The sequence below is a fragment of the Hirundo rustica genome, chromosome 13 (genome assembly GCF_015227805.2).
Source record: "Hirundo rustica isolate bHirRus1 chromosome 13, bHirRus1.pri.v3, whole genome shotgun sequence".
Taxonomy (NCBI): domain Eukaryota; kingdom Metazoa; phylum Chordata; class Aves; order Passeriformes; family Hirundinidae; genus Hirundo; species Hirundo rustica.
The window spans coordinates 110,289-137,371 of NC_053462.1; the positions used below are offsets into that span (position 1 = coordinate 110,289).

Sequence of the window (27,083 nt, forward strand, 5' to 3'; positions counted from 1 at the left end):
CTGCTGCATTTCTGTTGATGCAGACTGAGCTTTCCTGGGCTTTAGAAGCATTTAATATCAAGATGGAGCTTTGCTTTTCTGAGCAGACAAGGGGCTTTTGTTGGTTTTTGGGTTTTTATTCTCCCAGGTGCAGAAGGCAAAGGAGGAGGTGCACTCTTTTGAGGAAGGCTAAGAGTAATTGCTAGGAAAAAGTAAAAACTGTTACCAGTGTTTTAAAAGAGCTTAGTAAAACTTGCTTTCAAGAGGAACTGTGGACTTTTTTTAAGCTTTTTTTCTCCTCATTTCATCTTCTGCTATTTTAACTTCAGATCTGCAGGATAGCACCCATGAGAGGAGGATCCAGCTCTGGCTAGATGGCTAAAGGGCTGCATTGTTTCTTCCAAACAAAGAATGTCCCAAGTCAGATGTCTCTTTTGCACAGATGGGATTTAGGGAGTTTCTTATTTTCATAATTTCTCCCAGAATTTGAGGGTGGAGAGAGGAGATACTGACCCAGCTGCATTCAACTGCTTCATTTTCACCCTTGGGAAAATGGGGGAGAGATGGAGCAGAGCTCTTTGGCTGTCTGACAGTAGTGTCATCAAAGGGAGCGGGAGCAGTAGCTCCTTCAGCCATAGGAACAACTGCTTAAGAGGATGTGAATGGGAATAAGAGCCTGAGGTGGAGCAAAGTAGTTTGTTGCTGCTCAATAAAGTCTGAAGGGGTTTATTTACTTTAAAAAAACTCACTACTACAGTCAGTTTAGGATTGTCTGAATGTGCTGTCTGCGCTTCCTGTACTGTCCAAATCTTGCAGAGGTTGAGGAAGCCTGGGAGAAATAGTGGGGCTTTCTTGCTATAGCAGTACACAGCATCATTCTCTGGAAAACTCAAAGCCAGTAAAAACCAGAAGAGAAATTCCAGGCAACATTTAGATAAGGACAAGACAGAATTAGAATTAAAAGCTTATTTTATTCTTCCTTCTCTGCTGTTTTGCCTGTTTTATTCATACTTCAATATTGCCTCTAACAACAGATTATCTTTTTATTGTTGGCATGTTGAAATTTCTCTCGTACTGCAGGGGCAATGCTGTGTGCATTAGTGCTGTGGTGTGGCACTTGGGACAAGAGTGAGAAACAAATGTGCTCAGGATACTGTGATGTTTGCACTTTGAGATACTAAAAGATAGCCCAGCTTTTTAATTATGTTAAAACAATGAAGAATGCTCAGAAATTTGATGAACTTCCAGCGTGGTATTTTGTGGACAGTGGAATGTGTCCAAGTGTTGCAGATTCTAGAATCATAAAGGCGGTGTTGTCCACATTTTTCTTCCCTTTCCTCCCCAACTACCCTGGAGATAATTTGACAATAAGCAAGCTCATCTGTGGGTTCATTGTTCTAGGCTGTAAATGGTGTGTATTTTGCTTCTCTTTTTCCAATCCTTTGCCTTTTCTTTGCACAGTCTAATTTGAGCATTAATTTCCCAAATAAATGCTGTTGTCTATTTCAAAAACCCTTCTGGCCACCACAGAACACCATTGAGACTCAGACTAATGCTAGTGACTTAAAAACTGGAGGTGGCCACACTGTGGATATTAGACATGGGAAAAAATGGATGAGGATTGGTACTTTAACTTTTCATTTGGCAAAAGCACTGTAGGGAAATTGCTGTCCAGTTCTCACTGAACACTATTGGAGTGTGAATATTTAGCATATATACACACAAATCTTTGGCAATAGGAGCCTGTGATTAACTCTGCATTAATCGCTGTCCTATTCTAGATTTATTTGCACAGGAAAAGACGTAGTATAGTTTTCTCTTGACAAGAATGAGTGAGAAGCAGTTTCCATGTCAAGGTGGAACTTCAGGGCAATTTGAGCTGCTGAGGTGGTTGCTTTGGCTTTGCAGCTGCAGTCAGTGTAGCTGAGTATTGTTCAGATATGTGCTGATTCAACACTGAGACTCTGGAGGGGGGGAAGTGGTGGAGCAGTGATAAACCTTTCTTTAACCTAATTGTTCTCATTCTAGGGAAGCACCACTGCCCTTTGTGCCACAGGCCTTCGGAACTTGGGGAACACTTGTTTCATGAATGCAATCCTCCAGTCGCTCAGGTACCTTCGCAGCTCTCCCACTCCTCTCAGGAAGCTTGTGTGCTGTAGCATTGGGCAGGTGAATTTGGCAAGTTCCCATGGGACAGAAGCATACCTGAATTTGCAGGAGTGAGCGTGCGTGGGTCGATGAAGTTGTGTTTCATGGTGTGAGGCACATCCTGTGGTGCAGCATTCCAGAGGACACCTGCCATGTCCTGGGCAGAACAGGAGAGTGCCCCTTCACTGCCAAGGCCAGTGAAATACGTTAACTTCCTCAGCAAATGCAGGTCTGGGTTGTCAGGAAATGACAGCTCAGTCTAGCAGGATATCTTTTAGTCAAAGCAGAGCCAAAATATCATTATTTTAGGAAGCAGGGATGACAGTGATATTTGCAGATCTGCCTAGTTACCAACAGAACGTATTTGCTACAGTGTTTCTTGTCTCTTGAACTGTTTGTGATTGCCTGTTTATCACTGCATGAAGTGGGGTTTATGCATTTCAAAGAACAACCTCCAGAAAACATAGTATCATCCTTTTTCTCTCCCCTTTAAAATTTAATTCTTATTTTCTTTTTCCTAGTAACATTCAGCAGTTTTGCTGTTACTTCAAAGAGTTGCCTGCAGTGGAGCTGAGGAATGGGAAGACAGCAGGGCGGCGAACATACCACACCAGGAGCCAGGGGGATAACAATGTGTAAGCTGTGTGTGCCTTGTGAGATCTGAGCTGTGTGGGAAACAGCAAGTTTTGGGCTGCTGGGACCACTGGACTCTTTTGATATTGCACAGTTCGCAGGGGGCACAGAAGAATATAGTCGTCTACAAAGAAAGAAACTCATATCACTTGCAGCTTGCTGTTACAGGTTTGGTGCTGCAGGGAGAGGCAGTCAGATACATCAGGTAGTGTTGGAGCGTGACATATTATGTCATGTTAAGAAGTCCTCTTGATATGTGCTGCAGACATTATGCTACTGAATTCCAGATAAAATGGGGTCATGGGGATGTGACTGCAAGTCAACCTACTGTGACTGCTACTACAAAAAATTCAGGAGTAAGTGATTGACAATCTGTAGGTTGTTTGAGCAAGTGTTAAAGGGGTGATGTTAGCAGAGTCTGCACTAAAATGGCAAACATTGTTCACATGAGCGTTCACATGAGTCCTGAACATCTGAAATACAGTTTTCCGAAGCTGTGTGTCTTCAGCATTATGGGTAGGATTTTGGACATAAAGTCTTTGAAGTTACTGGAGAGGATATTTACCCAGTCATCCTAGTCTTAATTTCTGATACTTGTACCACTGAAGAAGTAAACTTCTAAGGGTTGTAACACAAACCCACATTAAACATCAGCGCTTATTTCTTTACAGTTCACTTGTGGAAGAATTCAGAAAGACACTCTGTGCTTTATGGCAAGGAAGCCAAACTGCGTTTAGTCCAGAGTCTTTATTTTACGTTGTTTGGAAAATAATGCCAAATTTTAGGTAAGTTTTTTTAAAAAATAACAGTATTCTTGATTGCAAGCACATATTGCTGGTGTCCTACTCTAAAATGGGCTGCATCCACAGGATGCACTCTGTGCAGCTTTCCATGTGCCTACAGATGTGCTTTGAAAAGGATCTTTGCTTTGATCAACAGTTTTCTGTTCATCAGTAGTGCTTGCTTTTTCCTTCTGCCCTTCTACCACATATAGCAGTGTCAGAGAGGACAGATCTCAAATGAGAAACAGTGGTAGTTGTATCTTTGAGCTAGTGCTCTGAAAGAATAAAGCTATTGATTGATAGGTAAGTGCCGAGTGCACGGTGTTGACAGAACCCAATTTTGGCTGCAATAAGAAAATTATGTAGTCAGATTAAAAAAGATACAGCATCTACAGGCCTAAATGCCAACATAGTGACTGAAACTTCCTTGATTCTCTCAAAATACAGTAGTCACCAGCTGGACATGATATAAGGGCTATAAGAGAAAAATCCTTTGCATAATAAGCATTTGGGGCCCACAATGGCAAAACAGATGGTAAAGAGAAAGGGAAAAAGAAGGTTACCCAAGTAAACCCAAGTATTGTTCCTCTCCAAGGTCTCCCTGTCCTGGCCCCTGAACCTCTTTGAAAGGAGCACTGAAACCTGTTAGGATATATTGTGATGAAGGTAAGTTGCTGTCATAGTTTAACATAGTTTGGTGTTTAGTTAAGGAAAAAATCCACCAACTATAGAAATAATTCCATATAAAAACCTTAACAGCTTCCTTCGGACCTGATAAAAACCAATCACCTAGCTGATTTTAAATATTGGCACCCTGTTAAAACACTTAAAAAAGCTAAATCCACCTCTGTGAAATTGCCATAAACAACATAATCCCATTCAGAAGTGCAGAAACCGCTGAAATCAACACCACCAGCCTCTGCAGCCACTGCCTGGCAGAAATCATGTGACCAACAACAAAAAGCCATTTCCTAATCCAAAGCCAAAATAAAGTTAACTCTTTCAGTGCTATAAAATTCCATTTAAAAACAAACCTGCCAGTGCCACTTCTCCCAAATTAAAAAAAAAGGTAAAAGTACATAAAAAGAACAACATAAAGACACCAACATTGATTAAAAAAACAGAGCCAAAGCCCAAATGAAAAAAAGTCTTAAGCTAAAATTTTCTTAGAAAGCTATGATGAAGATATAATTAATACATCAGACTCTTTTTCCCTTTAACTCACAAAATGCATTGGAGAGCTGTAACATTCTAACCACAGTCATGAGCAGAAGCACCAATATGCGATTTGATGAAAAGCTTAAACAGAGAAAGGAAAGAGATGAAAAACCTTGCCCCAGGGATAGAAGAAGACCTCTGTTTCCCAAAAATAGATGAAGAAAACTTTTGTCTCTATACTAGAACAGCTCATCCTTAAAATTGTACCCCAATAAACTGAAATGACCCATGGTAGTAGTTGTGAAAAAACTACCAAATGTAGGAGAGACTTCACAATTGTAAATTTCCAGGCTGCAGCTATTAGTGAAAATTAAAACAAAAAAAGAACGATTTCTTGTGAAAAAGTCTTCATGACATGGCAGGAAAGACTTCTCTCCCTAAGTAAACTGAAAAGATTATTTTAAAATTAATAAATTAACTGAAAATGTCAAATTTTGTCTCTTTATGTTGTCATAGAAAAAAGAAAGAAGAGTCGGAGGGAGAAGTGTTCTGAGGGTTTATTTTGATTGATTTCTTATTCTTTTTCTTTTAGTTCTGTTAATAAAGTTTTGTTTATACTTTTTAAACTTTTGAGCCTGCTTTGCTCCCCACATAATCCTTATCTCATAGCAAAAAATGAATAAATAATTCTACTGAGTGCACTGGTATTTGGCCAGCACTAAACCTGCTACATTAATTAGTGCATTAACTGAAAAACTCAGATTGGTGAACCAAAACCACACTTGCTCCATGTTCTCAGATAGTAAAGATGTTCTCTTACCTGTTATATCTCCAGCAATGCTGAAAAGATGCTGTGAACACATCTGCTCAGTGAATAACCCGAATGACACAAATCTGTTTATTCTGTTCTTCATACGGTCAGTTACGTTTTATTTGGCTTATGAGAATCAAGGAAGTTTAATACCAGTAGTTGCAAGCAAACATCATCCCTTATGTCTGTGGCCAGTTTCCCTATTACAGTCTTCTCTATAATTCTTGTTAGACCAGGTGAGCAACCTGTTCCCTAAAGTTCCTCAAGCAAATTTACAGCACTGTGGGTTCTACCACAGCTTTTAAAAGAAAAAGTGCTGTTTGTTCTTCCCTTTTTCCCAGTTTTCTGGGAGCATGTCCACTCATAAAATCAAATGGAGAATACAGTCAGCTGCTTTTAGCAGGTTCCCCACTCCCACATGATCCATGGAGAAAATCTGAATTTGTTCACTGCTTACTTGAATCTTGTAAAAGCTAACAGTGCTGAAATTCTAGTTGTTTCTTGTGTGCTCCCTTGGAGATGAGGAGAAGGCAGATGGATGGACATGTGGAAGAAAGATGGAGCCAGCTGCATGCTAGCAGCGCACCAGCAGCTCTGGGGTGTGCTTATGGAGCTTGAAGTTGGTGGGGAGGAGCAGCTGGAAATGGGTTCTGTTTTAGTCCAATGAGATTTTGGTTGTTAAAGTGAAGGACTGTGAGTGCTGCTCTCCCTGAGGAGGGTTATAGAAGCTGCTGCTGCTGCCCTCTGTACCTCTCTGCCTCACACTGCAGCAGGGAGTAGAGAATGCCATTTGTAGTTACTGCAGGCACAACTGCAGAGCCTTTGGGTGCTTCTGCTGCTGTGCAAGTCGTGCTCCCTAGCTGCTGTTGTGCTGCATGCCAGGGCAGTCCTGCAGCCTCATGCCAAGTTGTGAGATGTATGTTTTGCTGATTTACTGCTGTATAAATAGTGTGTTCTGTTTTTCTGGTAACTCTTTATATCCTGTCCTCTTGCCACTGGGAGAAAGAATGTTGGAGGTGGGCTTGAATTGAATTGCTTCTGGTGGATGGGCATTGGTTTTGTTACATAAGCAGAGTAACTCTGCTTTTTGATTAAGAGCTTTAACATAACTTATTTTAAACAGTGTATTGTCCATATCATGTCCTTTTAAAGATCTGTATCTATAATTATGCTTTTTAACAAATTCGAAGAATTTTCCATATATAGTTAGCATACTTACATGCAAGTAGAAATACATGCACTGGGAGCACAGCCAACAATGTGGAACAATTCCAGAGGTTTATCTGTTGCAGAACAAGCGTGCCAAGCTCTTTTATGAGAAATTTCATGTCGAAAAGGTGTCTGAAGCAAAGACTTTCCATACATTCAATCTTTGGCTGTTTAATGTGGTTGCTTTTGTGATTATTGAAGAAATAAGTATTCAGCAAACTCCAGTGGTACCTTAGCAACTTCAAAGCTGTGCACAATTAACATGCAGCTTTGAAGCAGAGTTTGGTTTCATTACTTTGTGTTAACGAATGTGTAATTACTTTGCAACTTCAGGACAATAAGTCCTACTTTTGGCTGTACAGGACTGTGGCCTGTTGAAGCACAGCAGTGTTTCTGTGTGCTGGGTTTTCTGTTCTAAAAGGTAGGGCAATGCTGCCCATGTGTCTATATACTTGATTTATTTTAATGCTCCTCGTTTGGAAGAAAGCATTACTGTAATCTGTACAAAGTGAAAATTTAATTTTTTATTCTATTATCTCTTAGCAGTACTCTCATAGGACACGTTTGTGTTCCTCACTAAACACATCAGCCTCACATTGCATATTTCTGTTGCAGTAAGTCCATTAGCATTTCTCTCTACCTCTAGGTACTCTGCTATGAGTCTTAACAGGATTTTCCCTTCCCTGAGCACTCACATTAAAAATCCATTTGTACTTCTCTCCCAGACATTCCTACCTGACAGTTATTGCTAACACTTAGGTGGGGTAGTGAGGTGGAAAAGGGGAGGCCTGATAAAACAACTTTTGAGAATGGAAGGAGGTTGAGGGGAAGCCAGATCTTGCTGTGTAGGGATTTCTGTAGCTTAGGCCTACAATGACCTGCATGTACTTAGGCACAAAGCTTTCAGCATTTTGCTATGTATCCTGTCCTGCTTTGTCTCAGTGTGCAGCTTAATGGCAAGTGAACAGCAGTTGTTTGTTGAATTTGATGCATGATTTAGCTTAAATAACTCAAAAGGCACGTTTTACCCTGATGGTTTCTCTGTTCTTTTTGGTAAAGTTTGTTCGTAGTGAAATAATGGTGATTGAGCAGCATTGCTGCTGATGGCATAGCATATGTGAGACTGAAGCCCTGTCCTGCTAAATCCAAATGCTCAGGAGATGCTCTGAATATCCCTCTCCCAGAAAATGAGTTATGCAGGGGAAGTTTGCAACTTTGAGCATGGCTGTAGATCTCCTCCTAGAAGAAATTATGCTCTCATCCTAATTATTTCACACTTCATATTGATGCTGAAAGATGCATGTGGAAAACAAACCTAGAGACTAAATTCCTGCCTTTGGTGAGGAGGGGACTAAACAGACAAACACTTCTACCTGTCAAAGTGCATGGGATCAGTGAATGAACGAGAACCACTCAGAAATACTGACTCTGAATTCCACGCGAACAATACATTCTGTAGCGTCTTTCTTTTGAATCTTACCAGGTTTGAGATTACAATATATTGACCCTAATCTGTGGCCAAAGTAGGGACAAATAGTGCCCTGTCTGAATGAGATTCAAAGCATTTCTGCTGAGGCACAAATCATAGTCAGTACCAAAGGAGACCGAGGAGAAGCTACTGCTCCCTTCCATCGTGTATTTCAGTTAACAGGGACACAGTCCTGGGGTGCTGCTGGCACAGGTGGGGCTGGTGAGGCCAGATAAGGACATGGCAGCTCCATTAGGTCCAGTGTGTGAGCACATGGCAGGTGTCTGCTACTCACTGCTGCTTTCTCTTCCTGTCTGAATTGTATATTCGTAAAGGTTTTCTAGTCTCAGAAGAGGCATGCAGAGAGCACGAGCTGCAAAGTCAAAATCCTGTCATTTGTCAGGACATTGCTGCTACTTTCCAGAGGCTATTTGGAAAACTTTGTTGGTACCAAGCATATATGGAAAGTCTGCTCAGTGTGATTAAACAAGCAAAGGTTTTTTCTTGTGACCCCAGTGCTTGCTGTGTGCTGCCTCTAAAGCAATTTTGTTGTTTCCTTTTCTCTTAAGGGGATACCAGCAACAGGATGCCCATGAGTTCATGCGTTACCTTTTGGATCATCTACACCTGGAACTCCAGGGTGGCTTCAACGGTGTTTCACGTTCAGTAATCTTGCAAGAAAGTTCTAACCTGTCTGCAAGCAACAAATGTTGCATGTAAGAAGCGGTTTTTAGTTTCTTCAAAGCCTTCATGCCTTTGCATGGGTCTGCATGTGGTGACTCTGAAATTTCAGATTCAGGGTTCCTTGTTATAAATTTTCTTCAGTGCTTCTAACTTTAGGCAGTGCAAAACTGCAGGCTATAATGATGAGTATTTTGTAGGATCTGTGTCCTTTCAAAAGGAAGTGTCTTACTTGTATCAGCCCTTTTCATAGGTGTGGGTGAGCATACAGGCTAAGTTGTAAAGACAGTTTAATTCACTGGTCATTCAGAAATAAAAAACTGTATTTTCTATACTCCATAGAATTCTTTCTTCTCCCCAGACAATATCATTGTCTTAGGGTGATAGATGGCCTGAATGCTGCAGCAACAAAAATTACAGCCAAGGATTTTGATGTTCAAATTGTCAGCAGACCCCTTGGATTAGTAACTGAGTAGTGCAGTTAGAGCTTGAAGTCAGTTTTCCTGCAGATGATCTCGTGTATCACTTGACAGTTACAGTTGGCGCTTTTTTCTGCATAATTTTGATTTTCATGCTACTGTGTACCTTGAAACACGTGTAATTTGGGTGTTTCACTCCTCTTTCTGTACTTCTCAAAATACTGTTTTTTCTGACCTGTGTCCTAGCTGTGTTTTATTTCAGACTGAAACTCTCACAAGAGACAAAACCTTTTATTTGCTTCAGGAAGGAAAGTTGTCGGATTAACTGGCACATTTGGTCCCTAAGTCCTTGATTCCCTACAGAAAACTTGAGTTCAAGTTTTTCCTTCTATACTGATTATGACAGAATAAGCAATGTTTTATAGATGCTTTGTTAGGGGAAGCATAGAGTTTAGACTGTACTCTTTACTGCATTTATATTGTGTTGCTGATGCTTAAAAATCCCGCAGAAGAATCTTAAAATGTTTGTAGAATTGACATGTATTTGAAATCTTAACAGATTTTGTTTTTTTCAGTATTTTGGATGTCAAAATCCAAGGAGAATTTAACCTTTGTTCACTATCTATTGTAAATTTGTCTTGAGAGAAGGGCTGTTCAAATGCACAGTGAGGTGGGGTGAGCTGCCCTTCTGGTAAGGGCACTTTAATGCTTCCAGTAAAGTAATAAATAGGCTGTGAATGCTCTCTTCTTGTGCACCAGTCCATTTGAGCAGCTATTTCCTCGTGCTCAGGAAGCGTTCAGATCAGCTGGAAAGCTGTAGGTGGAGTGCAGGCAAGGATCACAGGTTTCTGCAAGCCTTAATGTTGTATAATAACGTAACTTAAAACTTGTGTATTTTTTAAATTGGACTATGAAAAGCAGGCCCATTACATAATCTGCTAAAAAAAATCAGTAGGAGAGTAATGAAAGCTTAGAGAACAATGCTGAACTTGCACATTGTTTATCATGTCTTGATGCTACTTAAGCTGTTGTTGGCAGTGAAGTGCAGAAATATGCTCAAAGAAATTAAAAGCACATGTAAGGAAGGGTGTAGAGTTAAAACAAAAATATGCTTGACCTACCTAAAAAGAAAGAATTGTTTCAGATAGTCTTAATTATAGGGTTAAAAATCCTGGATCTGTGTAAGCGTCAGGTACAGCTCCACTATAGAAATGCACCCAGCTGCACCACAACACTGACAGTTTGAGCATCTGCTTAGAGCACCCCAGTTCACCCTTTCTTTAGGTCCAAGATAAAGTAGTGTAGGCACCACATGTGTGATGTGCCCCTGGGCAGCTGCAGTGCCCATTCTGCCTGGAGCACCATGTCCCTGTTCCATGGGTTTGGCTGGGCACTGGGAGGTGTGAGCACCAAACATGGGACAGGTGTTGGGAATTCAGTTCAGGCTTTCTGGCTGACTGTGTTTCTCTGATCTGGTTTGTCTAGAAATGGAGCGTCTACTGTTGTCACTGCCATTTTTGGAGGCATTCTTCAAAATGAAGTCAACTGCCTAATATGTGGGACTGAATCTAGAAAGTTTGACCCATTCCTAGGTAAGGTGCTGCCTCTCATGTTCCAAATACCGTGTGGCTTAGAGCAGAAAATCAAATCTGGAGCTTGATATATTTAAATGTCAGATGACAGACCAGAGTTTCAGCCTGAAAAGACCAGGCATTCAGCTCTAATGTTGTTTTTTAACTCATTGCTTTTCTAGACCTTTCGCTAGATATTCCAAGTCAGTTCAGAAATAAACGTACTAAAAATCAAGACAGTGGACCAATGTGCACGCTACGAGGTAAGAGTGCCTGGCTAATGAAATCATACCATGCCTAATCATACCTTTCTAGTTGGAGCATTTCTAATGTAGTTCACTCTTCCCAGCCACTGATCTGCAGTGTTGCCTATGGATGTTTGCTGGGGCTCTGTCCTTGGAAGTATGTGCCCATGCCCACGGTGAGGGTGGCTTCTGGGGGTTCTGCATTTAAACCACATCAATGCAGTCCAGCAGGTTGGGCAGCAGTGCTGTTACTGACCTTGGTTTTTACAGGATGTCAGTTTTTACAGAATTGCTGAAAATCATGAAATATTCAATAAAACTTTGTTGTCTCTTCACTTTGTATCTAGAGCCAAATGAGCTTTAAAAGTTGAATATTCTGTGTTAGAAAATCATTTATCTTTTTTTGAAAGCAGTTGTGCTGAATGTTGGATGGAATCTGGTTTGGAAGATGGGGATTTTGTGAATGCCTGTTTTTTTTTTTTTTCTTTCAAACTACTTCTAGCAGCTTTCAGGAACAGGGAAGATTGCATATTACAACATGTTATTATATTAAAACATTATTTACACAGCTTTTTTGCTGCTCAGATGGATATAACTAGAATGGTTGCAGCAGTTGAGCACACCTGTATTGCTGTATTTGTTGTATTTCTTGTTCCAAAATTCACTTAATGCATGTGCTTTTTCTAGATTGTCTTCGCAGTTTTACAGACCTGGAAGAACTTGATGAGACAGAGTTATACATGTGTCACAAATGCAAAAAGAAACAGAAGTCCACCAAAAAATTCTGGATTCAGAAACTACCAAAGGTTTGTATAAGCATGGGAAATGACAAAATGTCAAAGGAAATAATGGTTCAACCAAGATCTCTTCCTCTCCATAGCTATTGCAGTGTCCAGCATTGAGTTCAGCCCCCTCCTCTAACACACCTTTTGTAACTGTTCCCCTGTAGGTGCTATGCTTACACTTGAAACGCTTTCACTGGACAGCATATCTCAGAAACAAAGTTGATACATATGTTGAGTTTCCCTTGAGAGGCCTAGACATGAAATGCTACTTGTTAGAGGTAAGATCTACTGATGCCTCCTACAGGACTTTCTTCCATGACATGCATCTTTATTACAAATTACAGTGGGTACTACTGAGACTTGAAGATTTTTCTGTTTTTTTCCTACCACAGCCTGAAAACAGTGGCCCAGAGAGCTGCCTGTATGACCTCGTGGCTGTGGTTGTGCATCATGGCTCAGGGTGAGTATGTGGAGCCAGCCTGTCCTGGCACACACCTGCTCCCACTAAGGTACATGCAGAGTTAATGAAGGGGTTTCTGCCCCTAGGGCATGTATTTTAATTGGGGGAAATAAGCTGTAGTTTATAACTGGCAAGGAGCTAAACCGAATTAATTTCGATAGATCCAACAGAGTCAGGCCAGTGAATGTCCCCTGGTAGTCTTTGGGGTTAATGACTACATGTGTGAGATGAAATTAAATTAGTCTAGTGCATCTACAAATGAAAAGCCTTTAACCTAGAGGAGTCAGAGGACCTCCCAGAAATTAATGCCTGATTTTGAATTTCTTACTACAAAACAAGACTGTTTTTTCCTCTTATTTGTTGGAAGGTACATTTGCTTAAAGAAGTGTGTGAGCATGCTTGGAACAACTGCAGCCCAAAGATGTGTATGGTGAAAGAGATCCTCACTGTTACCTTTCCTGCTACAGCAGTGAAAGCTCACAGGCATGCCCCAGGGCTGGCGCTTGAGCATATTTTGAAGTGAAGTTACTGGGAGTCTTTTAACTTTTCCCAGCCCTGGACAGATTGTTGAGAGTAACAGTAGAAGGGACAAGACAATGTGTTCTTGTAAAATTTTAATTTGGAGAACTTTGAGCCTCAGAACTCAAAAAGAGAGGCATCTGCTCTGCAGGGCTGTGAGTACCTTCCTTCCTCAGGCTGCTGGCAGTCCCTTAACCCTAGGAGAAGGTGCCTTAGTGAGGTGTGTCCCTGACTGTTGTCCCTTCTGCTTGCCCCACAGCGTTGGCTCCGGCCACTACACGGCATACGCAGCGCACGAGGGCCGCTGGTTCCACTTCAATGACAGTACTGTAACCCTGACCGACGAGGAGACTGTGGGTAAGGCCAAGGCCTACATCCTCTTCTACGTGGAGCGCCAAGCCAAGCCTGGAGCAGAGAAACTTTAATACCTCCTTTGCATTCTTACTTATCAAGTTCACCGGACAAACATTTCCATTTTTCCATAAATACTTGATCCAAGACTTATTAATTTCATTGTGCACTTTGCAATTTCCTCTTGTGGGTTTTTGTTTTGTTGTGTCAATGGTAGCATTTGACTTACTGAACTTGGACACAAACTAACTTTTTTTTAGTTATACCAGAAAACCTCAGCAGATTTTGATTTGCTGCTTTAGTTGTGATAACTCAATTTTTATATATATAGTTTAATGAAATAGTTATTTGACTTTTTTATTAATGTTTTCAGTTCTCACTTTCTAAAGGCACATTTACATCAAAAAAACTGTCCTCCTTTCAAGCAAGATAAATGTGCTTTTGATCGTGAAGATCAAGCAATACAACTTTGTGCTGTTCTCAGTCCTGTTATGTAGACATGATTTAATCTCTTTAAATCAAGGAATTGTTTGCACGTACTATTTTCCCTCGTGCAAGAAGCTTAAACAGTGACCTCTGACCAATGTTGTTTGTCTGCAGAAGAGAGGCAATGTGGCACCATTAAATAGATCAGGTAATTGCTGCTATATTGGTGTGTATTCAGGCTGATGAATTTCAGGAATCATTGTAAATAAAGTTGGTCCAATTGTATCAATACTGCAATTTAATTCAAGTGTTGCTTAGATATGCTCTGCCCCCTACCCCTTGCAAATTTGAAACAATTATCTTAAAATTACCTGTCTAAATTACATATAGCTTTATGATTTTTTAACTGAACCTGAAATGCATTTAACATCTCTTGGTTTAGACTGTCATCTTGAAATTTGATCATGAACACTTACGTGCTTGAAAATTGGGGCGACTTCCTGGTAGTAGAATCCCAAGTAGAACTCCTTAGTTCCTGGTGGGAATTGCAAGCACAGCCCCAAGGGCTGGGGTTAGTGAGAACAATGCTCTGCTCCATGGCTACAGTTCACTTGGAAGCAGGAGGAGACAGATGGGGTTGCAGGTGCTTTACACAGAATTGTTCTATCAGTTCAAATGCAAACTCAAGGAAGGATTCTCAGTCTCTCACAGCAGAGCCCACGGAGGGGAGGTGCTGAGCCAAGTGTGCTGGTTCCTGGAGCAGGCTCAGGGAGCTCCTGTGGCATTTACACACTGGACCAGGGTGGCATTTTTGTTCAGTCTGTAGGTGAACACCAGAGGCATGGTGCAGCTTCTAAAACCTGGCTATGTAATGGAGTTGGTTTAGTTCTTCTGCTGAGTAGAAGTCAGCTACTATGATGGGAAAGGCAGACAGGAAAACCACTACTGCAAAAGCCAGAATCTGACAGAAAACATGACATTTGAGAAACGTTGCATTTCAGATCTGTTCCCTCCTTTCTAGCTTTGGCTAAACATTTGGCTTCCTTGTGCCAAACAAGGAGCTGGATGCTCCTGAACTCTCATTAAGAGGAGAATACTCACCACCAGAGAAACTGGTAACTAAGAGCAGCTCTTAGTTGTGTTAACAGAAAATGCAGTTATCTGAAAACACACAAGAACTCCAGCTGTGAGTCCTATTTTAGTTAATGCCCCTGAAGGACAGGGAGGGGTGGGCTGGAGCAGGGCCCGGAGCAGCCTGCGGCACAGGGCGTGCACAGCAGTGCCCTGCCCTGGAGTCCCGCTGGCTGTACGCAGGCCAGGGTAAGGACAAATCACAGGCATTTGGTACAGGGCCATTCTTGAGAGCTTTGTCACAGCATCTTAAACCAGGAAAGGGGAAAATTGGCTTAATCTAAAACTGCAGAAATCATTCAGCATAGCTAATAGTTTTTGAATATGTACACAGGTTAAGACTATAGAGTAATTTGACAGTGTGACGTATTTATAAGTATGTTTTCTACTTCAGTTGGACAGTAAATAGAACTTGTCATTGCTCTAAACTGTAGATAGTTTGTCACCTTCCCTTCCTTACAGACAGAGCCTTTATTCTAATAAACAAAAATAGGTTGCTGATACACAAGCAGAAAACGGGGAAGTTAAAGCACATTCCTGCCCTTCCTGCTGCTCATAGGGAGCTGCACAGATGTCACTTCTAGCTGTGTTTTCTCTGCATGCTGCTTTGGACCAGCTTTCTTTAGAATTTACCTTTGAGAATATCAAGCTTAAAATACACAACTATCTCTGGGCCAGCAGCAGTTGAACTTAAAATAGCCAGGTGTACGCAGTGTTCTTGCAAAACAGTGATGTAAATGTGCCTTTCTGTATTTTTAGAAATTTAAATCTGTAATCTTCAGCAACATTCACTTATTTTAATCAACTTCTACTTGTCAGCAATTGTTTGGTCAGAGTTACGTTCTCAGTTAAGCATTTTCTTTCAGTCCCATTTGCTGTGTCCCATGCAGCTCCTGGGTAGTGGTATTTCCAGCAGGGCCATGTGCAGCCAGCCTGGGAACACGATGCAATCACAGCAGGCTGTCCTTGCAGCAGGTGCTGCTCAGGACTCAGCCATATGCTTTGCTGGAACAAGTACATTGTAAACCCTTTTCTAATTTAACTTTTTCCCACTGCAAACCCTGATGGACAGTATGAACAGTTTGTTGTGGCAACACAAGTATTTCTCTTCCTGGTGGAGAACTTTGCTTATCCACTGTATTCTATTCAGTGTGGTGTCTGGAAAAAAAAAAAAAGTAACTGAGCACTGAACCAGTAACATATACTGCACCTGGCCTAGTATTACCTTTTTAACCTAGCTTGTATATCCTATATTTATGTACTAGCTTGGGGGAGGGGGGGGAATATCTCTTTCATTTAAGCCAAATGTTTCTTTTCTACTTATTGCTCATCATAGTACACACTAGCCGGCAAGAATTTTTTTCTTGTTTGACACTGCTCTGCAAGCAGCAACTGTTCTTGCAAGAAGCAAGTTCAAAGACTTGTATCTTTTTCACCAAAATGTGTCCAATCAAAGGTTGTCCTTTTGTTAGTGATTGTTTAGCCACGTATACAACTGGAGCCCAGATTTATGTCAGTCAAAACTGCAAAAGGTCCAGCTCCTAAATGTCAGCAAGAGAGTTTAAAAGTTTGAGACAGGCAGGGACAGTGGACTTGTATCCAAAGTAGGAGGCCATTTATGAAGATTTTACTAAATCAATGGGAAGTGTAATACGTGGTGTTCAGAAGTTCCCCCAGCAGTGTTTCATTACTGATATGTCTGTGTCTTACTGATGAGGTAATGGGCACCTTGACAGCTGATTCCAACATGCTTTAGGATATTCTGAAGTATTGTAGTGCCATAGTTGTAATTGTTTACCATTAAAATCTTGTGTGTAATTTTCAGTGAGGATCACTGACTGTGCTCATCTTGTGTGTTTCTGGAGCACTTCCAGGATGAATGGGAATTATATCTCATCACACAGTGTGTTTATGGAAAATGTGCCATTAAAGTGTCTCCTTTCCTTAGAAAATGAAACTTCTCTTGTCCTTCTACAGGTTTGCAGAACATTGGTGTATGTCCTCTGAACAAAAATGGCAGAGTACTGTACCTAGCTCTGGGAAAATATAGCAAAATAAAGCAATTGCAGTGTTCCTAACTCTGTAACACCTCTTAGCACCTAACCCCAAAGAGGACTTGAAGAGGACGTCATTCCATTTTAAATGCCTTGTCACCCAACTGCTCTTAGTTTTTATGTCAGATTGTGGTGTGTCCCCTCTGTCTGGCAAGAGTCCCTCCTTGTCATTCAGCTTTGCTGGACTGTTGATTTGTTGTTAATTTGGAGGAATTCTTTAATTAATATTTTTTTAAATAGTATTCCTGTATGTATAACTCTGAGAAGTCTCAACTGTTTAAACCTGCTTAAAAATGAAGGTAAGTTCTTGAGAGCTGAAAATGCTAATATGAGAATGAAGAACACCACCTGCAGGCACATCTTTTAAGCTGCTGTTTTCCAGTGAACTGCAGTACCTGGTATGTGAAATCTTCTTGTCCCTTTTGTGGCATTGACCAGAGCTGTTTCTGAGAGGGGAGTGGGAACAGCAATCTCCTTATAATTTCAAAGAAAAGATTCCATGACAAAGCATATAAAACCAAGAAGACCAGCAACTGTTAAACACAGCTTACTGTATATAGTAGAAAGTTAGTAACTAAAGAATGAAGTAGAAAGAATTGCCATTTCTTTATGTTTGCCAGCTGTGTTTCAGACACACACATTACTCAGGCACTTCCTCAAGCTATGATTGTTGCAGACTGCAAACAAATTTCAGATCTTGGTTTTCAGAGCTGAGTTTTAAACTGCATTCTCTGGGTAAGGAGGAGGTAAAATTGGGTCCCACTCAACCTTGTCCTGTATTAAAATACTCCTAATTAAAATGCCATTGGTACATAAAGTCTTCCAGCTACGTGTGCGGGCCACTTGAAAAACGCCCCCAGTGCTGTTTGCTGTAACTTTGTATGGGTTTGTTGAATGTATTTATTCTTGTATTAACACCAGGGGCAGAAGGTGACTAAAAAATAACCTTCATCACAAGCATTTTTTATTCCCAAGCAAGAAAGTTAAGGGGATGCTTCTTGCTTTTAATTCCAACCTGCCCTCGCTGTAGCTTTATTTTTCTTCTAGGAACAACTTTCTGCTACACTTTCTCCAATTACTGTACAACAGATACTTTTACCTGGAAAACCACTTTTCATATCTCCTTTTTCCACCAAAGGGTGGAAAAAAGGTTTCTGTGGTAATGGAACTAAACCTACAAAACCACAACAGCCAAACTTGTAAAACTCAAGCCAACAGAAGACATCTATTAAAAGCACAAGCCCACAAGGAACTAAACATAGCCTTGCTGCTCCCATGCGTGGCTGCCTCTGTGTTATTGCTCCTGTCCTGCAGACGGTGGGGACACAGCCAGCTTTGTTTATAGCACAGGTCAGCCTCAAATAACTGGGCAAGAAACAGCCCCTACCTCTGAGGCTTGTAAACTTGAATTACAGACTCTGTGTGTGCTTCAAGGCACCCATAAAATGTTTCAGCTCCTTCTAAAAAACTGTTTTATGAAAGTTCCATTATCCATATAACAGTCCTTGAACATGAACCAAACGTGCAACCTCAGAAAAATCAATGAACAAATAGGGAGTAGAAGTGTTACAGCAAAATCAAAGTGCTGCTCAGAAAGCCAAATCTCCCAAATGGGGAACACTAACAAAGATATGCTTGGCAGCTGTAGCTACAGCCCCACCCCACTCCAGTAACTCAGCACAAGCACTGCTAAACTTCAGGAGCATGTACAAGGGAGAAAAAAAAAAAATCCCTTTTAAGGAAGCATTGAATGACAGTCAAGTTGCACATACCCATTCCAGTGTCACGGACAAAGGAAGCACAAGCTGCATACATGGTTCTTTTCCGTTCCCTGTTCTGAGCTTCTGCACCACTTGTTAGCCAAAAATAAACCCCATTCCACAACCATATATGTGCAATAGGCTCCTGGTGAGTGCAAGCTCCCTCCAGCACTGCCGTTACTCCATGAGGCTCTGTCACTTCTGCCAGGCAATGCACATAACCCAGCTCAACCGGGAATGCCTTTTACATCTCTTCTCTTTTCTGGATAAAAACAGTAGGAAAAATCTAGCAAAAACATGTCACAAATTGCTAGAAGTGTTTCAGGATCCTTTGCTGTGGTCTTTATTGAACTTTCATTCTCCAGTGGAACTAAAGAAGGATAATTTTCTCCTGGGACCTACTTTAAAACACTTATCCATCTGCTGGAATTCAGAAAGAGTCAAGGTGTGTAACATTGAGGACTGGATGAAAAACAGTTTCCAGAAAGACTTCTGTAAGAGGCATGAGAACACTGTCAGTGATTTTTTACTAGCCGTTTGTAACAGGTATGTTCTGTTGGTGTGAATGTGCAGTTAACTGGCTTGAGATGAGTGGAGTGAGAGTTATTTCAAATCTTCCATAGCCCCTGCCTGAAATGGAGCATGAAGTACATGACTGCTTTGCCCTTACAACTTCAGTGTAATATAAGTTCATTTTACAGTGGCAATAGTGTATGCTTCATATAGATTTCCCTTAAGTCTACACTTTCCTTCTTTTTTTCCTAAGAATTAGTTAATATGGGAAAGTGCACTCCTGCACATTGCTGCTCAGCTGAACTGCACCATTCTGGCAGACTCTGGGGGGGGGGAGTGCCTGGAGCAGAGCCCTGATTTCAAACAGTGATCACACCTCATTACAACCAAGTTCAATTAAGATGTTACTAAGTGTCAGCTTTAGTTCAGTCCAAGAAATAAATACTGCTGTTATACTAAAGTTTAAACTTCTACCTGCTTCTGAACTGCAGTGAGGGAAGAGAAATGCCACCACGGAAAAGCAACTCTGGGTGCACAGCTTTTTCTTCACAGCTCTGCTGCTGCAAGGCAGCTCTGAGGAAGGAGCAGAGCAATGACAGGAGGGCTGATGGGGCAGAGCCAGTCCCACTGTGTGTGTGGGGTAACGCCAGGGCTGGCTTGGTCCCAACGCAGAGCCAAGGGGCCATGCCAGTGCGTCCCTGACACGGTGCACCTGTGCCACAGCCAGCCCTCAGCTTCAGAGCAACTGGAAAAAGCCAATAAATTATGGCATAATGACAGGACAGAGCGTGTTGGTGAGAGCCAGCAAGAGCGCAATCTCAAAACAAGAACTGAAATGCAGCTTCAAAAAAGGGACTAAATTACAAGTGCCAGGTTTCTGAAGTAAACGGTCTAGAACAACTGATAAAAATCTGCATTAATTAAGGAGGAATCAGGATACGTGTGCCTAGGAAGGATAATACAAGGTCCTGCCCCTTTTTGCTACAACCCATTGAAAGCATTCCCAGTCAAAATACCTAGCACTGTGTAGAACGGAAAATTCAAATTAAATATCTAGCTTTTCTTCCTGAGTTTGAAGTAGTTTTATTCTGTTAGAGCCTTTTTTAACTGCTGCCAGCTTTTTCCTCCAACTACTCCTAACAGAAAAGAGTTAAAAGAAAAAAAAATCTGTCTAGAGGTCTCATGAGAGCAACGTTAACACAGACCTGTGTGTGATGCTCTGTTTAGCTAAACAGGTGGATGCTGAACTGCTGCTGCCTGGAGAGGGGGCTGAGACAGGAGCCAGTCATGGCACAAGTTTGCAGGCTGCTGCACAGCGCCCTGCTCTGCACAGCAGCTGCACCAGGGCAGCTCCTGTACAGCGTCAACACCCCAATGGGGACAGGCCTTTCCTGTATTTCCCCAGGCTTACTCACGCAGCAAAAAAAAAGCTTTTTTCATATGCTGCACCACTGTTTATAACAATAAAGTTACCAGTTTCAGTGACTCAAAGGAAAGTTTAAGAGCTGTGTGGGGGTTTCAACATCAGCACTCTTTAGGAAGCAGCTGGCAACTACTCAGTAAATCCAAGGACATAAAATGTATCTGTAATTCCTGAAAATAAAGAGTGGGAGTGCCTTAGCCTTACTTGCTCATGCTCAGCATGTCTGCACAGCAGTCTCTTCTCTCAATTGTCCTCCATCCTGAAATCAATCTCCTCTCTACTGGGTCTCCAATTCTGTGCCTGGAGAAGCACAGCACCATCCAGCTCCTTAAGAAATGGTGCAGCTGCAGTTTAAATAGGCCTCCACGTGCCCCTGCCAGCTGAGCTAGAGATGTTGCTACCAACAGAAAACACAAAGGAGGTAAGCTTTGCCTTCAGTTAAGCTGAACATTAAGACCTACATGCACGCTCACCTACTTGTGCTTCTTTCCCCCTCCTGATGAAGAGGATGGCATTTTTCCAGCCTTCGTAATTTATTCTTGATGCTATTTGCTTCTGCAAGCTCTATGATTTCTCCCATCTCACCTGTCACCATCCTGCTTTCAGATGTCCAAATCTGCTGTCTCTGACCCTCTCTGGATGTGGCCACGTTACAGATGATTGCATTCTGCAGCTTCTCAAGAACTGCCCAAACCTGAAAAGCCTCAAACTGGAAAACTGTGTGCGGATCACCGACCACACCTTGCAGGCAGTGACCCTCCATGGGGCATCACTGCGAACGCTCCACGTGGATTTCTGCCGCAATGTAACACAAGCTGGGCTAGAGAGAGTCAGGGAAAAGTGTCCTTCAGTAATGCTGAGAGCAGACAGAAGTGCTAGCATGATCCCAGACAGTAAGCCAGAAAAAAAGCTGATGCTTGTAAAAGCATCAAGGAATTTGGTTCAGCTTTAAATGCAACAAAATATTCAGCATGGGTATTTTACTGCACTGAGGTAGCAAGGAACTGTGGCTACTTCCATGGATTCTGGTCAAGTCCAAACAAACGGTGGTTTTTTTAAAGGGTGTACTGGGAAAATGCATGCATCTCCTCCTGGATGGGCTTCAGGAAAAAACTCTTCTCTGTTGTTCACTGAAACTGGAAAACACTGCATTACTGTCACAAAATGCCAGACCTGCAGAAAACTGGAGTTCTGGTACCCTCCTGCTGCAGATGCACATCACTCAGAAGAGGGAAGCAGCATTGTGTTTATTAAAGCCAAATAATTTGATGGAGTTCAATAAATTTTATGGACTTCTAAGAAACAGTAGTTTGACGTGGTGCAGTAGGTTTGATGGCAAGGTTCACTGACTGCCTGGAAGAAATACAGTGAACTGAGGCAGAATGAGTCACACAGTGACCTGAGAACATAAGCATTAAGGAAGAGCCTCCCACTGGGTCACAAGGTTCAGACCAGACCCTGCACTTTCAAAACTCCTTATGTAATGGGCAAGGGCCTAAAGCCGCAGCAGAGAGAGCCTGAGTCACTGTTGGATTTTCACAAATTTCAGGACAAGGGTGATTAACAAACTTCTGTAAAACAGTATATCCAGACAGTTGCTCCATCCACTAAGGAGGATAACCACTCCCTGAAAGGTCTTTCTAGCAAAAGCAGAGTACTGACCACCAGCACTTTCTCAGTGAGTAACAGTGGCAGCTAATTTACCAGGCTTTTTTACTCAATGAGGGAAGCATGGATTCAAGGCACACAAAACCCAGTTTGACCCTTTGCATGATGTACTTTCATAAGATGCACCAAGTTATTTTTTAAAGCTGACATTAAAGGAACTGCAATATGAACAAGTGCTAGTTCATAGAACTAACCCACAAGAAAAAGACAGGGACTAACAGCCTGTAGCTTTAAATGCTAAATTAGGAACACACTACAAATCAGCTCTATATAAACACCCATTTCTAACTGCAAAGTACAAAACCCATAGCTATTTTCATCCCAAAGCACAAGGCGGTCCCTTTCCTGCACAGTGTTCTGCTACCTGGAAGTGATTTTTTTTTTAAACATGCTTTTGACATTATGCCACTGTCTACAAAATCTGACACCAAAGAGGACTTCACTCTCAACGTAACTGAATGTACTTACTTCTCCTTCCGATCTTCGTTAAGTGATCCACAGATATTCTTGGTACTCTCTAACTTGGCTGAGCTAAGAAATAAATCACAGCATTACAGCAACTTAGTCAAACAATGCTGTAGTTATGGAGAAATAATTAACCTGTATGAGTGGAGGCTGTTAAACCAGACAGTGTTAATACAAACACACTCCCCTGGAGAGAAGCCAGACATTAATATAAACAAGCCCCCTTAGAAAGGGAGCAGTTAGGCCAGAGAGAATATAAACACAACCCCCTAAAGGAGAAACCCTGGCAGGCAGTTCTCTATGTCATGGTGAAGAAATGCGTTAATCAGTTTTACCCCATTGGTTCTTTTTTACCCAAGCCGATTGGTCTGTTTTGGATCCTTCCCCTCACTGGTCCCTTTCCCAGTTCCTCTCCCCATTGGCTAAATTGTAAAATCCCACCCCTAACCACCCCATATAATCCCACTCAAGCCTGGCTCTACGGTTCTTTCCTGCTCCAGACCAGTGGATTACAGAAGCTTTCCTGGAGATCGGAAAGACCCTGTCTCGCTTTTACTCCTGTGTCACCCGGGATGGCAAATGCAGTTCTGCTGCTCAGGCAGCTCTTCAAAGAGCAAATTACTCTGCACTTGAGAGTGCACTAGAGAGCAAATCACTTAGCACTTAGTGCACCAAAGAGCAAAATCACTTTGCACCTAAGGGTGCACAAAGAGCTGAATCACTCTCTGCCTGAGTGCCTGTGCCTCCATCAATTTAGGTGTCTTTTTAAAGACGCTTCTAGCAAGGAAGGTCGCGGCACCTTCGCCACCAGACCACGACAATGTATGAGCATCTGTAAGAAACGCTCACCCAGAAAACCAATATGGAAAACAAATTATTGTAGCTTCATTACTTAGAGATATTTAACAGCATGGACACTGTAAAACTAGTATTTCATTAACTCCTTCCTAGAGTTTAAGTAAGGCCCTTACGCAGCACAAGGTAAGGAAGAAAACTGGAAGTAGGACAAGGACAAACAGCAATCTGACAGCTGCCAAAGGACATTGCTGAGCTGAACAAATTTACTGTGATGTGAAATTGCAAAGCTGACACAACTCCTACTCTGGATACACAACAGCAGTTCCACACACTGATGACAAGGCAAAACAAGGTATGGATTTATACAGTTATCATAGGCTGGCACAATTTTGTTTTCTGGTTACAGAGAAATGTAAAATGTTTTTCCCCACCCTAACAGTGGAGTGGGTTGGGGGGGGAGGACAGGGGCTTATCAAAAAGCTGGCTGGGATATTGGCAGCTAAGTTGACCAATAGGAAATGTCAATGCGACTTTGGAAGGAACATTTAAAACTAATCTGCTGCTGATCCGCCTCTCTCTCACTTTGGAATCAGCCGTGAGGTAACACCGGAGGCAGCCGGGCCAGCCACAGGCCGGGCCTTGCTGCCCTTTTGGGTGGCCGGCCCGGGCCGGGCCCTGCTGCCCCTCTGTGTGACTGGGCCGGGCCCGGCCGGTGTCTGAGGGCCGCTGCCCGCACAGGGAGAGCCTGGGCCGGCTGAGCCCTTTCCCCTGCTGCCGGCAGGGAAGAGGCAGCTGCAGCTCGGCAGTGCCGGCCACGTGCTCGGACCGCGGCAGAAGGAGCCAGCCATGGCCCAGCTTAATCACCGCTGCCAGCAGAGAAAGCAAGCCTGCAGCTCCAGAACAACTCTGAGCGGGACCGCCTTAGAGGAGACCTAGGGGTGGAAAAAAGGACATTTACCAGCTTCCTCCATCAGCACAGCTTTGCATTTCCTTCAGCCTCATGCAGCCCAGGGTGCACGTGGCCCTTGCAGGCCTAAGCGAAAATAATCCTTCTCTAACAACACAGAACTTTTAAAGCACAATTCTTCCTTGAGAGAAAGAAGAAAGAAAACCAGAAAGTACATAGAAATAGACACTTATATGAAGTCAGACCGATGAGAAGTAAAAGAACTAATAATATTAGAATAGGATTGAAGAAGTGGATATTTTTAACTGGACTTTTCTAAGGTAAATTATGGAAAAAATAACTGTTCTTTGCAGCATCTTAGTATCGTTAGGTAGAACGCTATTCCAATCAAAATTAAGAACTGATGTAATTGAGATTTATTTAGGAACTTTAAAGCCCCCGCTCCTGGGTTAAAAGGAGGTCTCAGTCTTTGAGACAAAGATGATTTTAGACTAGAGGAAGTATTTGTAAATAGTACCCCAGATACACTGAAAAGCTTTGCTGACAGAACATCATTAAGAGCACTGAACTATTTTTGTCTTGTAGCAAACATCTCCATAAAAGATCTTAGAAAGACTCTTCTCCTATAGTAATGAGTAATTATGTTTAAATAGTGAAACTGACTGAAAATCTTAAGTTGTGTCTATGTTGTTCAATAAGAAAGTTAATAGTTTGTAAAAGGAGAGAAGCGTGTTTTAAAGTGTCACTCTGTTTAGTTTGTTTTCTTTCTCAATTTTTTTTCTTTCATTCTTTTAGTGTATGCTAATAAAACTTTTTTTGTTCATTTTTAAGCTAAAGCCTGTTTTGGTTTTTTTTCTCCTAATCTCTCCCTCCCACAAAAAAGTGAACAAATACTAAAAGCCCTGCAACAATCACGGCAGCTAGCAAAGACCTCCTTGTGCCACCAGCTCTCCCAGCACTCTGTGGTGAAAGATATGTCTCTGTAGGCATAACAGGAACAGATTTTCTAGCAGCTACAAGATACGAAAGCACACTTGCATCTGTCTACACATTACTTAAGCCTTTTTGCCAGTTTTCCACCAAGACTTGGGGTGGGAGGAGGGGGAGGGTTGGCAGGGTATTTTGTGGGGCGTGTGGTTTGTTTTTAAATTTTCTTTTATTGAGCTAAAAAGGTTCTTCAAACACTCCACACTTGATTTCATTGCCTATTAGTATAAAAATGCTCTACTTATTACTTTGTTCTTCCCCTCCTTGAATGGGGATATTTGTTTATGACATATTGTCATGGGTTGGCGCAGTTTAGTTTTTAGTTATGGACAAATGTGGAATGTATTCCCTGGTCAGGACCTGGGAATTGCTTTAGAAAGGACAGGGACCTATGAGAAGGTTAGTTGGTACATTGGCATCTGTTTTGACCACTGAGAATGTCAAACGTGACTTTGGGACGTACCCATGTAAAACCCTGATCTCCTGCAGCTCAGCCCCTTTCCCTTTGGCCAGAGAGAGGGAAAGGTAACGTGTGCGGCAGCCGGGAATGGCCGGGCTGGGCTGAGCCGGGCCCAGAGGAGCGGCCCTGGCCGGGCTGTGCTTCCGAGCCCATCTGCTGCCAGCTACGGGCCTGGCTGGGCCGGGGCCCGCCCCGATTTAAACCGAGGGGTGGGCTGAGAAGGCATTTATGAGCCTGCCTGGTTTTTTTGATTCCGGACTGCCCGGGTTCATCTGATCTCTGGTGTTTCTGTGTGAGTTCTTCCCCACCCCTCACCAGCACGCCTTGAAAATCTTAACACCCTGAGCTGCAGCAACAGAGAAAAAGACTCTGGGCAGATTTAACCCTTTCCTGGCAACATGAAGCTTCCAAGGCCTAACCCTTCCCTGACAGAGGAAAGAAAAGGGACAGAGTGAACATAGAGAAGCAGCAGCATGAAGTCAGTGGAGCGAGAGTGAAAGGACTATTGGGACAGGGGGTTGAGGAGTTTGTCATTCCATTCTTATTGAGACGTGGAAATGAACTCTAGATTATCCCTTTAAATCATGGGAAAGATATGCATTTGGGGAGATGGTTGTTTAGGTTTGTGTGTGGATTTGAGCAAAGGTGTTTGTGATGGACTGATATTGATCCCATAAGATGCTTGAACAGAGATAGAGATGAGAAGCCCTCTGCGCCAGTGGAGACGTGAGAAGGTATCTCTGTGCCTTGAGATGAAGAATCCTTTGCCTCTGGAGTTAATCATCTTTAAAAGGTGACACCCCAATATGCAAAAGTCTAAGGCCCATGACCCATAAGCAGCTTGGGAACCTGCTAATGGGAGGGGTCACAGAGGCAGGTTTCTCTGAGGGGCTGTTTTTGTGACAGTTAAAAAACCCACAAGAGAACTGTTCTAAGTTGTCAGTGGGATCCATGACTCTAAGAGACACTCTTCTCCTAAAGAATTGATGAAAGACTATTTTCAAATGGTGAAATTGACTGAAAATTACAAGTTTTGTCTCTTAATGTTGTTTTCTAGGAAAGTTAACAGTTTGTAGGGGGAGGAAAGAGTGGTTTTGGAGTTTCATTCTGTTTTGGTTTAATTTTTTTCCCCAACTTTCTTTTTCCATTCTTTTAGTGTGTGTTAATAAAACTATTTGTTTATTTTTAAGCTTGAGCCTGCATTGCTTTTTTCTCCTAATCTTTCTCCCACTTCTCTCTCCCAAAAAGAGAATAAACACTAGGACCACTACA

The 27,083-nt window shown here is 42.1% G+C and overlaps 2 protein-coding genes across 6 annotated transcripts in view; both read left to right on the forward strand.

The window, feature by feature from the left end:
* Nucleotides 1-16,728, forward strand: part of USP3 (ubiquitin specific peptidase 3) — a 41,248-nt gene extending 24,520 nt beyond the window's left edge. For all 5 annotated transcript variants that reach the window (XM_040077294.1, XM_040077296.2, XM_040077293.1 and 2 more), the window contains 10 exons: nucleotides 2,008-2,090; nucleotides 2,649-2,762; nucleotides 3,432-3,545; nucleotides 8,758-8,904; nucleotides 10,774-10,880; nucleotides 11,042-11,122; nucleotides 11,792-11,910; nucleotides 12,054-12,167; nucleotides 12,282-12,349; nucleotides 13,128-16,728. In XM_040077294.1, coding sequence (XP_039933228.1) covers nucleotides 2,008-2,090; nucleotides 2,649-2,762; nucleotides 3,432-3,545; nucleotides 8,758-8,904; nucleotides 10,774-10,880; nucleotides 11,042-11,122; nucleotides 11,792-11,910; nucleotides 12,054-12,167; nucleotides 12,282-12,349; nucleotides 13,128-13,293 — 1,113 coding nt within the window. In that variant the 3' untranslated portion in view covers nucleotides 13,294-16,728. The remainder of the gene's footprint in view (nucleotides 1-2,007; nucleotides 2,091-2,648; nucleotides 2,763-3,431; nucleotides 3,546-8,757; nucleotides 8,905-10,773; nucleotides 10,881-11,041; nucleotides 11,123-11,791; nucleotides 11,911-12,053; nucleotides 12,168-12,281; nucleotides 12,350-13,127) is intronic.
* A 2,018-nt stretch (nucleotides 16,729-18,746) lies between these two features.
* On the forward strand, nucleotides 18,747-25,066 carry FBXL22 (F-box and leucine rich repeat protein 22). Its single transcript, XM_040077064.2, has 2 exons — nucleotides 18,747-19,136; nucleotides 21,133-25,066. The coding sequence occupies exons 1-2, from the start codon at nucleotides 18,775-18,777 to the stop codon at nucleotides 21,476-21,478; spliced, it is 708 nt and encodes a 235-aa protein (XP_039932998.1). The 5' UTR covers nucleotides 18,747-18,774; the 3' UTR covers nucleotides 21,479-25,066.
* Nucleotides 25,067-27,083: the final 2,017 nt, after the last annotated feature.

What these genes read in the sequence shown, in the direction of transcription:
- FBXL22 (XM_040077064.2), top strand. Translation starts at nt 18,775, where the DNA reads ATGAGGCTCTGTCACTTCTGCCAGGCAATGCACATAACCCAGCTCAAC. An exon ending in TTACTAGCCGTTTGTAACAG is followed by an intron (nt 19,137 to 21,132) that starts GTATGTTCTGTT and finishes TCCTGCTTTCAG; the next exon opens with ATGTCCAAATCTGCTGTCTC.